This window comes from Notamacropus eugenii, chromosome 7 (genome assembly GCF_028372415.1).
Source record: "Notamacropus eugenii isolate mMacEug1 chromosome 7, mMacEug1.pri_v2, whole genome shotgun sequence".
NCBI classification, from domain to species: domain Eukaryota; kingdom Metazoa; phylum Chordata; class Mammalia; order Diprotodontia; family Macropodidae; genus Notamacropus; species Notamacropus eugenii.
The window spans coordinates 124,632,951-124,647,617 of NC_092878.1; the positions used below are offsets into that span (position 1 = coordinate 124,632,951).

General features: G+C 36.9%; 1 protein-coding gene across 8 annotated transcripts in view; it reads left to right on the plus strand.

Annotated features, from left to right (window-relative positions):
* The window catches only part of TBCK (TBC1 domain containing kinase), a 259,980-nt gene that overhangs the window by 120,635 nt on the left and 124,678 nt on the right, over positions 1-14,667 (plus strand). For all 8 annotated transcript variants that reach the window (XM_072625035.1, XM_072625034.1, XM_072625038.1 and 5 more), the window contains one exon: positions 1,142-1,227. In XM_072625035.1, the coding sequence (XP_072481136.1) occupies positions 1,142-1,227 (86 nt within the window). The remainder of the gene's footprint in view (positions 1-1,141; positions 1,228-14,667) is intronic.

A 14,667-nucleotide genomic window follows, 5' to 3' on the forward strand; every position in this document is an offset into this window, starting at 1 on the left:
TTCGGATACAGCCCTGGAAGCAATATTGCTGGTCAAAGGGTATGCATATTTTTGTAGCTCTTTGGGCATAGTTCCAAATTGCTCTCTAGAATGGCTGCATCAGCTCACAGCTCCCCCAACAATGAATTGGTGTTCCAACTCTCTCACATCTTCTGCAACATTTACCATCTTCCTGTTTTGTCATATTAGTCAATCTGATAGGTGTGATGTGATACATCAGAGCTGTTTTGATTTGTATCTCTCTGATCAATAGTGATTTAGAGCATTTTTTCATAGAACTTTAATTTCTTCCTCCAAAAAGTGCTTGTTCTTATCCTTTGACCATTTATCAATTGGGGAATGACTTGTATTCTTATAAATTTGACTCAGTTCTCTATATATTTTTGTACACATTGTACACAGTGACAGCCACAGTGTGCGGGGAGTGTTTCTGATAGACTTAGCCCTTCCCAGCAATGCAAAGACCTAAAACATTCCCAAAGGACTCTTGAAGCAAAATGCCATCCACATGCAGAGAAAGAACTATGGAACTGGAACGCAGAATGAAGCAGTCTGTTTTCTCTTGTGTTATGTTTTGTTTTGGTTTGGTTTTTCTCATGATTTCTCCCATTCATTTTAATTCTTCTATGCAACATGACTAATGTGAAAATGTGATTCATCAGAATGTATGTGTAGAGCCCAGATAAGAATGCACGCCATCTTGGAGAGCGCGGGGGAGAAGGTTAAGATTTATGGAAGTGATTATGGAAACTGAAAACAAGTAAATTAATTTAAAAAAGAAAAATTCAAAGGGAAATATCAATCTATACTATTAATCTTGGATATTCTATAGAACTGAAGATAATACATAAGTGCTATGGAGACAGAAAATGAGTTAATGGCATTATCTAGCTGGTATGCAGATTATTTTATTTTTCAATTTGTGGTAATTGAGTCAAATGGTTAGTAAATAGGGGAATTGTCAGCACTACTAGGAAGTACCCAGCTTTCTCTCCAGAAAAAAATCAGGAAACTCAATTCTTTTCAGAGTGCTTCATGGCGCAAACAAGACTCTAATGATGCGAATTATTTTCCTGGTTGAGATTTTTCCCCCCATACTTTGCATTAGTGACAATTATCTTAAATATTGTTGTAATTTCAGAGTATCTGACGGTATTCTCTCAGATGATCGCATTCCATGACCCAGAGCTGAGTAACCATCTCAACGAGATTGGCTTTATTCCAGATGTAAGTATTAGGGGATTTTCTCAATGTGGCTAATGGAGCTTGGGAAGAAAAAGCAGCAGAGGAAGAGGAGGACCAATGGAGTGTTTTTAAAAATCCTGTTGGTTCAGTGGGAGGTTCACATCTGAGCAAGTTTATTGTTAATAACGAAAGCATTTTTTCAGAGAGTTCATGGGAAGAGATTGCTTTTTATTGTTATCATTATTATAAATTCTGACATGAAAAGACCTTGTTTTTCTTGGCATGGCTTCTCCCTATGAAAAGTTTTGCAACAAGTCTATTAAAGTCTTCGTAGAGCAGTAAGATGTACTTTGTAAAATTTGTGGTTGGGTCTTGGGCCATAAGGAGGCACTTTTAGAATTGCAGAATGTCAGAACCAGGCAGGGCCTTACAAGTTGTCCAGTCCACCCCACTCATTTTACCGCTGAAAAAACTACAACCCTCATGGCAAAGTGTTCAAGATTGATTACCTGATTATCAGCACATCTAGGATTAGGTCTTTTGCCATTTTCCAGATTCTTTCCAAAACACCATTGATTCAAGTATATTTATAGTACATAAACATACACAAGAAGATGAAGGGAGGAAACCAGGAAATAATTGCTACAAATATATAGCTAAACAATCGCCGCATCCCTCAGAGCATTCTTGAAATCGTAGATCTGGAAGTGGAAAAAGCCTCAGAAGCCTTCTACTTCAAACCCCTCATTTTCGAGATGAGAAACACAGGCCATTTAGTTCAAGTAGCAGGGACTAGATTCACACTCAGGTCCTCTGACTCAAAATCCAGCATCTTTCCACTATATGATGCTATCTCTCGTCATCAGATTAGTTATACGAAGGTACTTGATACGGCTAAGATACTGTGTTACCATTTAACTTATTTATTCACTTGAGAATACGTTGAACCATGACTTTAAAACTACTTAGCATAAAGATATTATACATATTTGCATTATAGTAATATTTATATTGGAGTATCCCTAGAGAATGTGCTCTTAATGTTTTTGTAATTTCGTGGACCCCTTTGGAAGTCTGGATCCTTTCTCAGAATGCTTTTAAATATATAAAATAAAATACACAGGAGAATAGAGGAAACAAATTTATTGAAATATGGTGATTAAGATATTACAGATCCAAGATCAAGATCTCCTACTCTGCAGCTTCTTTTAGTGTGGTATACCCCACTAAAAAGACCTGTTTGTTGCTTTTGATATTTCATTTGCATTTTCATGAATATGGAAATGTTGACTATCTTAGAAAATGCATTGTAAAATTCTTAAACTATTGTTTATCTTGTTTTCTTTGCACATGGATTCCAATCAGTGAGTCAAAAAAGTATTAAGATAGATATATTGAAGCTTACTTCTTTAAGTGCCATATCTTTTTTGTCTTTTAGCATTTTTGACGGACATCTTTCCATGTCTCAGACTACTTAGTAACACAGTGTAGTTGATAAAGTAGATTCTAAGAAAATATTTGTTGATTGACTACTAGATTAGGTTCCTCCTTCAGGGAAAGAATAAATAGTTCTTTTGAAATTATTGCTTCAGATTTTTATAGAGACAATAAATTCTCTATAATATTGGGGGTGGAGGGACTTGAGGGAGATTCTACTGAAATACCATCATTACAAACATCAATTAATATATTGTACATTCTTTGGGATTATTGAAGTGTTCAAAGACTTTTCCCTTATGTTAAATGGCCCCAAATTCCTGTGTAATTTTGGTCATTCTATCAGCTTATTAATATTCTCATGCTTTCCTAGTCTTAATCACTGAATGGTCATTGCCTCAGTCAAACTGAGACCTAGGAAAGACCTTAGCTTAAAAAGGCCAAGGTCACCCACTTGCATCTAGGACTATCTCCAGTCATCCTAATCTATGGTCTTGCCACTAGAACCCATATGGCTCTGGGAGGGAAAGTGAGACTGGTGACTTTGCACGGCTCTGCCTCACTTAAATCCAATTCATTTGCAAGTCATGGCATCATCTTGCCATAATCTTCAAGAACAAAAGACAACAGTTGCAATATCTTCATGTCACCTTTCATTTCTATCATTGTGCCTTTGCTTTTTGTAATTGCTCTAGTTTTGTAGTAACAATCTATTTAGTATTTTTGATTTACAAACAGTCACAACCACTCTGTAAGGTGGAGTGCAAATATCACGTCACCATCTTGTAACTGAAGAAACTGAGATACAAACAGGTGAGAAAAGGGACTTGTCCAGCACTACACAACTGTTGTCCAAGCTGAGACTTAAACCCACAGAAGCAGACATTGTTAGTTTGAAAGATCCTTATCTGGTTCAAGTCCCTCATTTTATTTTTAACTGATGAATATGTTTTTATAACATCTTATATCTTGATGTGTGTCCTCCACTGGTGAACACTCCCTGATAACAAAAACAATTAAGCAAAACTGACCCACAAAGGAAAAAAAGTGGATAACTTATGCAACATTCCACATTCATTTATGGTACACCAACTTTCTACTGAGATGTTTTCATTCACTCTTTTCCAGAACAAACTACTGCTTGAAATTCATCTGAATTCAGCTCCTTTAGACTTTTTAAAAATGTGTTTTTGTAGTTATTATGCAAGTAGTTTGCTTTGCTACGCTCTGTGGTAACTCATACAAAGTTTTCCATGTTTCTCTGAATTCCTCATGTTCATTGTGTTTTTTTTAATGACACAATAAATTCTGGTACATTTGTAGACCACTGTTTCCTCACCAAACACTGGGCACCTGCTTTGTTTCCGTTTGGTTTTGCTATCACAGACACTGTTGCTGTGAGTGTTTGGTATATGTCGATGCCATTAGTTCTGTCATTGACCTCTTTGGGATATATGCCCACTAAAATACTCTGAGTTAAAGAGTGTAAGCAGTTAAGTAACTTTTCAGCAATATTTCCCAAGTGTTTTCCAGAACGGTTTAACCAATTTATAACTAAACATTTTGGTGTCCTGGCCTTCCTACAGCCCTTCCAAGATTATTCCCATCTTTGATCACTTTTATCATTTTGAAGATAATGACGTGAACCCTGAGTTGTTTTGAGCCATATTTCACTTTTTCTGAGTGATTTAGAACATTTTTTAATATGATGGCTAGCTATTTGCATTTCTTCTTATGAAAATTTGTAATAATTTTTTTATCACTTATGTACTGGCAAATGGCTCCTAGTCTTATATATGTGTAGGTCAGTTCTCTGTATAAGTTAGAAATCACATTTTTATCGGATATTTTATGCAAAGACACTTTTCCACCGCAATCAATAGAGTAGTAGAGAGTTACACTTGGATTCAGGAAGATCTAGCTACACATCTTTCCTCAGAAAGTCACTAGATGTGTGACCATGGATCAATCACCTGACTTTTCTACGCTTCAGTTTCCTCATCTGTAAAATGAGAGTGATTTTGATGCCTCTTCTAGCTCTCAGTCTAGTCTCCAATGATTACCTGGATTACATAAGATCATTTTCCCTATCTTTCCTCTCCTTTCCCCTACCCCTTCATCAAATTGCTCAATTCTCTTATTCAATTCCCAGCCAGAATCATCCATTTTGAAATCCATGTTCCAGACCCAGTGAACTGCCCTTCCAACTACATGTCACAGTGTGGAAAACAGGCATTTTTTCATCCATTTCGTTTTTTGTATGTGAGTTACAAGGCCAGTTTCTTTTGAGGGATTGTAGATCTCATTTAATAGGCCCTGTAGTGTTTGGGTTATAGTCACTACAGTGCTAAATCAGTGGGAATAGTGAAATACTCCAACTCTGCAGTGAATCTGGGATCTCATTGATGTAGATTACTACTTACCTTTGCCTCCCCATCTCTCCCTCCTGTGCCCCCATCTGCTGAGACCTTTTTGATACAGCCGGGATGCCAGAGGAGCACACAGACATCCAGTATCCTTCACTCTCATCATATGACTGATCCATTGTCTTCTTATTAACACATTTGTCTGATGACTTCCTTCATATTTCTCTTGTGAAATTCTTGTTTCCAGTATATTGCAATCTGCTCACCCCTTTTGAGAGGTCCTCCACTTCAGTTCTTTAGAAACTGTATTGGAATTGCAAAAGATTCTTTCCAAGTTGAGAACAGATATGAAAAAAAAAATGTTGAGAGGGGCCAGGTGTGGATTATTATGAATGTGCAGTTAGGTCTGTTTTATAGACTGAAAATATGTAGCCTGATAATGGACTGGCTACAAGCAAAGGTCTAAAGAAAAATACCAAATTAGAATAAATGATAAAGGTGGAAAGACATCAAAGGATTCCACCAGCTCTGACCACTAAAATTATTTAAACTTTGACTTCCAGAGCTTTTAGCCCTGAAAAATGTGAACAAAAGTAGTCATAAACTCTATCACGGTTTCTCATTAGGAAAACAGCTGGCATATGTAACATGTATGGGCAGCGAGGTGCACAGTGGATAGAGTATAGGGCCTGGAGTCAGGAAGTCCCAAGTTCAAATCTGGCTTCAGACACTTACTAGCTGTGTGACCTGTGACAAGTCATTTAACCCTGTTTGCCTCAGTTTCCTCATCTGTAAAATGAGCTGGAGAAAAAAATGGCAAACCACTCCAGTGTCTTTGCCAAGAAAACTCCAAATAGGGTCATGAAGAGTCAGATAGGACAGAAAAACAACTAAACAGCAACATTAACCCATATAGCACTTAAATGTTTGCAAAGTTCTTTGCACACACCATATTGCTGGGGGCTCCCAACAACTGAGGAAGCTGCCAGTGATACAAGTAAAGCTGTTTGCCAACGATAAGCCTACAACTACTTAAGTACAGGATTTGAACTCACCTTCCTGACTCCAAGATCAGCACTCTATCTAACTATGTTCAGTTGATACAAAACATTTGCTACAATGAGGAAAAGAAAAAAACCAGAAACCACTTCAGCCAAAAAGCACTTAATTCTATGCCAAGCAGAAGCATGAAAGCCAAGGACAAGACCAATTTAGAGTATAAATTCATTTGTAAAACATTACAGAGTAAGAATATGAGTAGCATTCTTCAGTAGTCCAAAGAGAAAACTTTTGAGAAAAGAGGAAATCGTCATTAAGACCTGGGAAAAACAAGTAAGGAATGCCATTTCATCTCTCAGCATTTAGTGGAGCTACCCATTTCCAGCAGAGTAGCAGACATACTCTTCAGCAGGGCTGGTGTTGTAGAGATTGGCCCTGGGCTCCTGGGTCCCTCGTTTTGGGGAACTTACACCATGGTTAGTAGCTCTGTTCCCTTAAGTTGCAGAAAGTCTATTTAGGAAGTTGGTCAGTACCATCATTTCTTCCACAGCAGGAATATAACTGCATGCGCTTAGGTGGATCATTGGGAGAAATGAAAAAAGGTGTGAATCCAGGGACCCCAGTGAGGCCAGGCCCCTGGTTTCTGGTACAAAGGTCATGACAAGCATGAAGCCAGATGCAAGAAGCCAAGCCAGGGAAATCAGGAGAGGGAATGCTGCCAAGCTGAACTGTATTTGTCTATTTGTACAACTCCACCTGTTGATCCCAGATTTTGGCCTTTTGTGGAGCTGCATGCATTCATCGATACCCTCTAGTGACATGTCATAGCCCTTTCTGATTCAGAAATGTTATTAAAGCTGTGGGCATTGTTCTTATCTCCCATGACTTCTCTTCATATGTTTATTGCTACAGCCAAAGTGGACTTCTCTGTCCACCATTCATGATTTCTTTCTGCTCATGCTGTCCCCTAAGCCTGGAATGGCCTCCTCTAACTCTGCCTGCTGAATTTTTCCCATCTTTTTTCAACCACAGTACAAATGCCAGGAACTACTCCCATGGAGCCTTACCTTGGCTTAGCACATAGTAGGCATTTAGTGTTTATTATGTAGATAGCTGCCTTTTCCTGCTAAACCAACATAATGCTTTGTTTTATACCTCTCTAGTGCATTTATTATGCAGTTCTCTGGGGTGCAATTAACTGTGTTTGCGTCTTTTCTCTGTAATTGGATATAAGATCCTTGATGGCAAGCCTTGTGTCATGATTAAATTTTTGTCTCCCTCACTTAGTATAGTACTTTACAAATAATAGACATTTAATAAATTTTCTGAATCAATGAATTAAAAAATCATATATCATGTTTTTGCTCCTTTATCTCACCCCCCAAAATGCAACTAAATTGCTAACCCATAAGGCCTCTTTTTTACTGAACCACAGAATCACAGAATGCCAGACCTGGAAATTTTGCCTGTTCCTCTCATTTTGCAAATGAAGGGGAAGGAAAGGGAAGAAAAAGGAAAGCTTTTACATAACACCCTACTATGTGCCAGACACAGCATGAAGTACTTTACAAATATCTCATTTGCTCCTCACAATTCCGTGAGATAGGCACTATCTATTCATCTCATCCTCTGCTGTCCCCATGTCCTTTTGCCTTCAGTCTTTCCTAACTTCAGAGTCTTTTCCAATGAGTCTTTTCTTCTCACTGTGTGTCCACAGTATTTAAGCTTTAGCCTGAATTAATTTCTTTAAGTGTTGACTGATTTGATCTCCTTGTGGTCCAAGGGGCTCTCAAAATTCTTCTGTAGCACCACAGTTTGAAAGCATCAGTCCTGTGGTGCTTGACTTTCCTTACAATCCAACTCTCACAACCATACATTGCTATTGGAAAAACCATATATCTTTGACAGTGTGGACCTTTGTTGGCAGGGCGGATGTCTCTCCTTTTTTAGTAAGCTGTCCAGATTTGCCAGATTTTCTTTCAAGAAGCAAGCATCTTGTAGTTTCTTCACCACCTGCATTGATCTTTGAGCCCAGGAAGATAAAATGTGACACTGCTTCCATTTCTTCTCCCTTGGTTTGCTAAGAAGTGATGGGACCAATTGCTATCATCTTAGTATTTTTTTTTTAATTTTAAGATTCAAGCTAGCTTTTACAGTCTCCTCTTTCACCTTCATCAAGGGCTTCTTAATTCCTCTTCACTTTCTGCCATCAAAGTGGTATCATCTGCATATCTGAAATTGTTGATATTCCTCATTGCAGCCTTAATTACGGTTTTTGATTCATCCTTCTTGAGATTTTGCATAACATACTCTGCATATAAGTTAAATAGATGAGATAGCAATATACAGCCCTTGTCATCCTCCTTTACCAATCTTAAATCAGTTTAACTGTTGTTTCTCACTGCACATACAGGTTCCTCAAGAAACAAGTAAGATGATCTGGTACTCTCATTTCTTTGAAAACTTACCACATTTTATTGTGACCCAACAGTCGAAAGCTTTAGTGTAGGTAGTCAGTGAAACAGAAGCAGATTTTTTTTTTAGTAATTCCCTTGCTTTTCCCATAACCCAGTGAATCTTGGCAATTTGGTTTCTAGTTTTTCTCCTTTTCAAAAACCATCCTGCTTTTCTGGTAACGTTCGATTCATATGCTACTGAAGCCTAGCTTGCAGTATGTTAAACATAATGTCGCTGGCATGCAAAATGAGCACAATTTTTTGGTAATTTGAGTATTCTTTGGCATTACCCTTCTTCAGGATTGGGTCATAAATCAATCTTTTCCAATCCAGTGACCACTATTGAGTTTTCTAAATTTATTGGTATATTGAGTGCATCACTTTAACAGCATTATCTCTTAGGATTTTAAATAGTTCGTCTCGAATCCTATCACTTCCACTAGCCTTATTGTTAGCATTACTCCATGAGACCCACTTGACCTCATTCTCCAGGATGTTAGACTCTAGATCAATAACCATGCCTTTCTTGTATAGTTCTGTATATTCTTGCTGCCTCTTTAATTTTTCCTATTTCTTTTAAGTCACCACCATTTTTGTCTTTTATCAGGCCCATTTTTGCATGAAACATTCCCTTGATATCTCTGATTTTCCTGAAGTTCTCTTTTCTTTCTCATTCTGTTGTTTTCTTCTTTTCCTTGCATTGCTCATTTCAGGAAGCCTTATCTGTCTTTGCTATTCTCTGGAATTTTGCATTCAGTCAAGTATATCTTTCTGTTTCTTCTTTTTCTTTCACTCTCCTTCTTTTCCTCAGCTGTTTGTAAAGCCTCATCAGCTATTTTGCTTTCTTGCTCTGTTCTGTGGGATGTTTTTGTTGTTGCTGTATTGCTAACCTCTGTTCACAGTTCTTCAGGCACTCTTTCTACCAGATCTAATCCCTTCAATCTGTTTATCACTTCCATTTCATATTCATAAGGATTGTTATTTAGATCATACCTATATGTTCTGATGGTTTTCCCTACTTTCTTCAATGTGAGTCTAAATTTTGTAAACAGTTCATGATCCTTGAGGTCTTGACTTCATAGAGCTTCTCCACCTTTGATTGCAAAATGTATAATCAATCTGATTTTGATATTGACCACCTGGTGATGTCCATGTGTAGAATCACCTTTTGGGTTGTTGAAAAAGAATGTTTGCTGTTGATCAATGAGTTAGCTTGACAAAGCTCTATTAGTCTGTGCCCAGCTTCATTTTGTGCTCAAAGGCCAAACTTACCTGTTATTCCAGTGATCTTTTGATTTTCTGCTTTAGCATTCCAATTCCCTGTGATGAATGGGACATCTTTTTTTTTCATGTTATTTCTAGAACATATTGGAAGTCTTAATAGAACTGACCAACTTAGGTCTCTTCAGCATCAATAGTTGGAGTACATTCTTGAGTTACTATAATATAGAATGGTTTGCCTTGGATTTGAACAGATACCATTGTCATTTTTGAGATTATGCTTCAGTACTGTTTTTCTCACCCTTTTCCTGACCTACTCCATTTCTTCTAAGGGAGTCTTGCCCACAGTGGTATGTGTAATGAGCCCCTGAACTAAATCTACCCATTCCATTCACAGACACCCAAGATGTCAACGTTTAATCTTTCCAACTCCTGTTTGACTACATCAAGCTTGCCTCTCCTCATAGATTTTACATTCCAAGTTCCTGTGCTTTATTGATCTTTACAGTGTTGGGCTTTCCTTTTGTCACCAGACACGTCCACAGCCAAGCTTCCTTTGGCTTTGGCCCAGCTGCTTCATTCTTTCTGGAGCTACTAGTAGTCATTCTCCCTTGTTCCCCAGTACTGTATTGGGTGCCTTCTGGCCTAAGGGACTCATCTTCTGATGTCATCTCTTTCAGATTTTATACTGTCCATGGCATTTTCTTAATCAACTTAATGAGTCTAGCCATTAAGTAAAGTTTAAAACAACATGCTTGCCCATGTCAAGGAAGGTGTTCTGTGTAAAACCCAACCAAAAAATAATAATAAGGCTTGGTTGTGAAGTTATTCACAAGTCTCATACTCCATCTGGCTATCATCATAGGGCTTCCTAAATTAAATCTACAGTAATATGATATAAATTGGTCTGACCATACACTAAGACATTCCCATTGAATTTGTCCATCTGGATTTATATCTTGAACCATCATTGCAGTGACAATTAGCTGAGTCCAGAATTAAATGAGATCACATTCAGGAAAATACACAATGCTTTCATTGATCTCAAACTAATTGTTACTTCAAAAGCTTATCGCTTTGATGTCAGTATCCTTTCGGGGTTTCTGTATGACTGTGAATCATAGAATACCCTGACCTCAGAAGAATTCAAATTACAAATAACCCAAAGGGCAGTAGAAAGAGGAATTCTGGTTTGGAAGTCACAGTGTGTTATGAGTGACTTGTTTGTGAGAAAAAGCATAAATGCATTACTGAGGACACATGGAAAGGCAGAGAGGTAGAAGAATCATGTAGCCGCAGAAACAATAGGTGGCCAGCTTAATGCTGCAGCCAAACCCCCCTGAAATATTTAAAGAGCAAAAAGACCCTCAGTGAAGGATCTTTGTGAAAACATGCACAAGAATTGCACAAGCTAAGAAGAAAGTACCCATGCTAATCAGAACACAGACCTGCACAGGTGTGTGTATGCAGTTATTATGCCATCTGTGGTATGAATGAACGTATTTGTTAAGTGTTTACTTTATGCAAAGCACTGGACTGAGTCCTAGAGATTGAAATGGAAGAAGAGAGTCTCCTTGCTCAAGGAGAGTGAACTCTAGTAGGGAAGAAAGACAACATATGTAGGAGGTTTTAGCTGCAAGTCAGGTAGAAAGGGGCCATTGGTGTTTAAGATGTAGTGGCAAAGCAGATGGTAATATAGGTGACTTCTTTAACATCATTTCTATCAATAAAATCATATCTGTTTTTGATATTCAACCATTTCAGTCAATCAGTCAACATTTATTTAGCCCTTAGTGTGTGCCAGGCACTGTGCTGAGCACTGGAGTTACAAAGGATGATAAATACAAAGACTTTGATGGCCAGAATTTTCTTTTCTGGGTCTTCATCATCTGTGATTGCTGAGCAGGACAGCTGCAGAAACATTTGGTGAGTTGTATCTCCTCAAGGGCTGCTTCCTGGAATGATGGCTGTTGGGCCTGGACTGGGAGGGCTCTTACCATTCTCGGTCCTCTTCAGCCTGCTAACTCTTTGGTGATACTTGGTCAGTGGCTGGTCTTGGCAATGCCAAGGAGAGTGTTCCTCTTCTCCACAAGGATTGCTCCCCCTAGAATGGTGTTATTTTATTATTGATTCAGTATATTGTGTAAGCACATGTTCCATTAGTAATAGCTCACATATATTCTTTTATAATTTACAAAACACTCTATTTACATTGTCTTATTTGATCATTTTTAAAAACCCTGTGAAAAAGAAATGGCATATACTATTTTTCTCATTTTATAAATAAAGAAACAGGCTCAGAAAAATTAAGACTTGCCTAAGATCACACAGCTAGTAATTGGTACAGCTAAGCTTCAAACTTAGGTCTTCTGACTCTGAAAGCCATCATACTGTGCTTAAGAATCTTATCACCCTTACTTTCCCCTTCTATGTTATGCTTCATGGTTTCCAATTCATTCTATATCTTTCTCTCTTCTGTTTCCATGGTTATTTTCCCTTTACTTTTCAACCTGTATCCATACCCCTGCATTAATAAAGAAGTGAAGAGGGTTTGCAGTAAAAGAGAAAGCCTAGAATGTGTCAGCTGATGTCAAATAGTTCGGGTTTTTTTGTTTTATGCCTATGAGGAAATATCCCTTCTCTGTGTTAAAACTTCATTTTTCTTGTTAAAATTTAATAATTATTAAAAATATCTTGTTTTTTAAATTGGTAGCAAATTGAGTGGTAGAAGTGAAACTTATTTTGTTTATAACTGGAATTTCATGGAGATAATCTAATGCTAAGGTCTAAAGGTACCATACATCAAATCCTAATCTGATGCTCTTTCCCCTATACTGTGATTTTTAAGCCTACTTCCCACATATATTATTCAGTTCTCATTTGTTCCTAAATTTGTTTCTTTTTATTCTCATATGTATTCTTCCTTACAAATGAACTCTGTGATAATACTTAAGGTTACCGTTCTTTTAAAAAATTTTAAGCAGAATTTGTTGTAATTGAGTACTTTGTCACATGTGATAAAAAAAAGATTTAGCACTTTTAATGTATAATTTGAACATTTCATTAATGGTATTATAGAAGAAAGGGACAAACAACTAAACTGTGATAAAGATGCTTAACCAATATACAAAGATGACCCAACTAATTTACATGTGTGTATGTTATCATCAATATTTGTTCAGAGTGGATTGTTTTAAAAAATATTATTGCTCCTCTTCACTATTCTGCCTTTAAACTAGTCTGAGAAGCGTTCCTTCACTTTTAACAAGACTGCCTAAGTTTCATCAAGGTGAAGGAGAGGCACTTTGTTAATAACATCCCAACTAGAGTTTCTTGCTTGAGTACTAATCCTATCAAAGTAAGCCCTGATTAATCTTTCATCATTGAAATGCAGGCTCCAACTGCAGGAAAGATCTTGTTTCCTGGCATCTTTCCATTTTCTGTGGGTCACAGAATTCTCAGAATTCTGAGCACTGCTCAAGCTTGAATAGTTGGGAATATTGTGAGTCAGTGTGATGCTTGGATTAAATATGGCATTGTGGTTATGTGATTTACATACATATAGAGATGAGAAGGTTGGAGATGGGTGACTTTCATTTTCTGCCTCTGGGACCCTTTAAGGTGAAAAGCAGGCAAGTAAGCGAGTTCATTCTTGGGGATACTGTATTCATGAATTAATTTGAAGAGTATTCATCTTGAAAATTATGGAAATGAAGAAAAAGTTGTCCTTTGGTCATTAGGAAAAATGACAAGGTGTGCTTCCCATCGCTTAACATCACTTCCACAAACCTACTGTCAAAGGAGTCAGGTGTAAGAGATATTGGCAAGACCAGTATTATCTAATTGGAACCTGAAAGGACATTCGTTATTCAACAGGTCGTAGACATTTTCTTTTGTTTGTTTTAATTTTTTTTTTCAATTATCAAGCATTTTTTTTCACTTCCATGTCCTTTCCCCTCCAATTGGGAAAAAAGAAAAAAAAAACCCTTGTAACAAACAAAACAAGCTCCTATTTGCAATATCTAAAAACCTGTGGCCTCTTCTGCTTTTCCATGTCTCAGTCAAGAAGTGAGTAGCATTCTTCATTATTGGTCTTTTAGAATCAAAATTGATCTTTGTGTTGATCAGAGTTCTTAAGTCTTTTTAAAATTTTAATTAATTTATTTTAAACTTAAATACACAATAAGAAAAAAAGAAACATTACAAACTTAAATATTAAAACTTAAATACAAAATAAGAAAAAAAGCATTGCCATATGCACAGAAGAATGTAATAGAGAATTCAAAATATACAGCAACAAATTTCCATTTCAAGGAAGTCTGTGTAATAAATATTATGTATTTTGTTCAGAGCTGTCCATCTTTTCTTTGCTTTCTTGTAAAAGTTTTCTTTTGTTCTCTGCTGTGTACTTTTTATTTTGTATCGATAGATATATAGACATACGTGTGTGTACACATACATTTATATGTATATATACACATACATGCATATATATACACATATGCAGTCACATATACGTATAATACATCTGCACACAAAGATATATGCAAATACACATATATACGTACATACACTTACGGGCCTATAATCATAATCTATATAGACATATGCATTCATCTATGTAAGATTGTGCCATACTTGTAAGTATACAAGTATCCTCTTCTAAGTATACAAGTGTCCTCTGTTTCTCTGAAGGTAGATAGTATCTTCCTTCATAAGTCTGAGTCTTTCCATGTTTTTCTAAGCCCACCAACTCATCACTTCCTACACCACAACAATATTCCAACCACATACTGTCTAGTTATTTTAAATTGTCTAAAATGATATTAATATGACTGACACATAGTGTAGTTTCCCCATTTTTCTCTTATGATTAAATCTATTTTAGCTTTCACTTTGTCTGAGATCCTAGTTACTACCCCTGTTTGTTTTCCCTAATAAGTTGTACTTCTGATCTTTATTTTATGTTTGTGTGTATCTCTTATACACTGTCCCTCCTGACT